A 1,365-nucleotide genomic window follows, 5' to 3' on the forward strand; every position below is an offset into this window, starting at 1 on the left:
CCAATAGCAAATGACATAAATATAGAGACTCACGGGCCGCCACCACTGGCATCAGTGTCTTTGCGTCTCTTGAGAATCTGCTGAATCTGCTGCCACTCCCTGTTCAGCTCAGCATTCCGATCCTTCTCTTTGTTTCCTCCTATGCGTCTTGTCTTCCGTCCGTCGGCCATCTTCACTCCGTACTGGAAGGCAGCTTTAGGCATGGCTTCTCGCTGGTTCATGTAGTCACTGTACTCCTCTTGTGTGTCGAAATCCCAACGCCCAACAGGACCTTTCTTGTTACCCTGAAAGTATGGTCCAGTTTATATCACTTTCATTTTTGTTGTTGTTGTTACTTCAACAATGGTCACCTTTTACTAACCCTTTTTTGCATTATCATGAAGAGCGACATACTACAACTAAGAAGAATATAATACCTCATCCTATTCTTTATCTTCTATGCAATTGTTATTACCAATTCTTTAATTTTTTTTCCCTAAATCTGTTTGAGTTTCTTTTTTTTAAATTCTTTAGTTTCTATGAATTTATATCTGAACTTTACAGATATGCAATTTCAGACCATTGACACTAACCATATCCATCTTTGTGTAGTCAGCCTCATCATCAGAATCATCAATGGCATCCTGCATCTCTGCCATGCCTGGATAACATTCTGTGTAGTAGTCGTCACTCTGAAGCAAGCTGCTCACCCTAGGTACAATGATTTTGTTTTCTTTTAGTAACTGTTCTGGAATTTTATGCTATGTGACATGACTCTCCTTATACTAAATGTCATGCAAAATTTCTCTATCTATTCTGCATTTCTTGTTATAGAATATCAGCCAATTAGAAGAAATCTACACTGACAAAAAATAATGAATTTGCCTCACTTCGACTGTGGAGGCTGTTGTTGCTGTGGAAGCATTGGATGTGCTGGTACTTGTTGGGAACTTTGCTGTTGTGGTGCTCCCTGTGGGGCCTGAGATGGTATCTTTTCATTCTTCGCATCAGCTGAAGTAGGCCACTGACCCTGCAACCTTTCCTCTGCTGCTCGCATCTCATTCTTTACTTCTTCATGTGCAGACCGACTGAAGTATGAACGAGGCTTGTGGTCCCTCTCATGATCTCGATCACGATCGTGCCTAAATAAAGGGGGATCAAATAATTTTTTTAAAGTAAACCATGTTATAACTTTCATAAGAATGACTTCTTGAAATTGACTGATGCAAAGTCCACAATTCAAGGATAAAACTATATACAATCATTAGTGTCCTATATGAAAAATATTATATCCCAATTAAAATTGACATTAAGATGAGAAATCTATTCAATTTGCAAATAAAAGAATGTTTACATCAATAAATTCTAGCAAAAGATAGAGACTTA

The 1,365-nt window shown here is 38.4% G+C and overlaps 1 protein-coding gene across 1 annotated transcript in view; it reads right to left on the bottom strand.

The window, feature by feature from the left end:
• Nucleotides 1-1,365, bottom strand: part of LOC119592542 (protein Red-like) — a gene marked incomplete in the record, with an annotated part of 8,239 nt that overhangs the window by 1,626 nt on the left and 5,248 nt on the right. The window contains 3 exon segments of the mRNA XM_037941407.1: nucleotides 34-284; nucleotides 573-690; nucleotides 870-1,121. Of these exon segments, the coding sequence (XP_037797335.1) occupies nucleotides 34-284; nucleotides 573-690; nucleotides 870-1,121 (621 nt within the window).

Source organism: Penaeus monodon, chromosome 30 (genome assembly GCF_015228065.2).
Source record: "Penaeus monodon isolate SGIC_2016 chromosome 30, NSTDA_Pmon_1, whole genome shotgun sequence".
Taxonomy (NCBI): Eukaryota; Metazoa; Arthropoda; class Malacostraca; order Decapoda; family Penaeidae; genus Penaeus; species Penaeus monodon.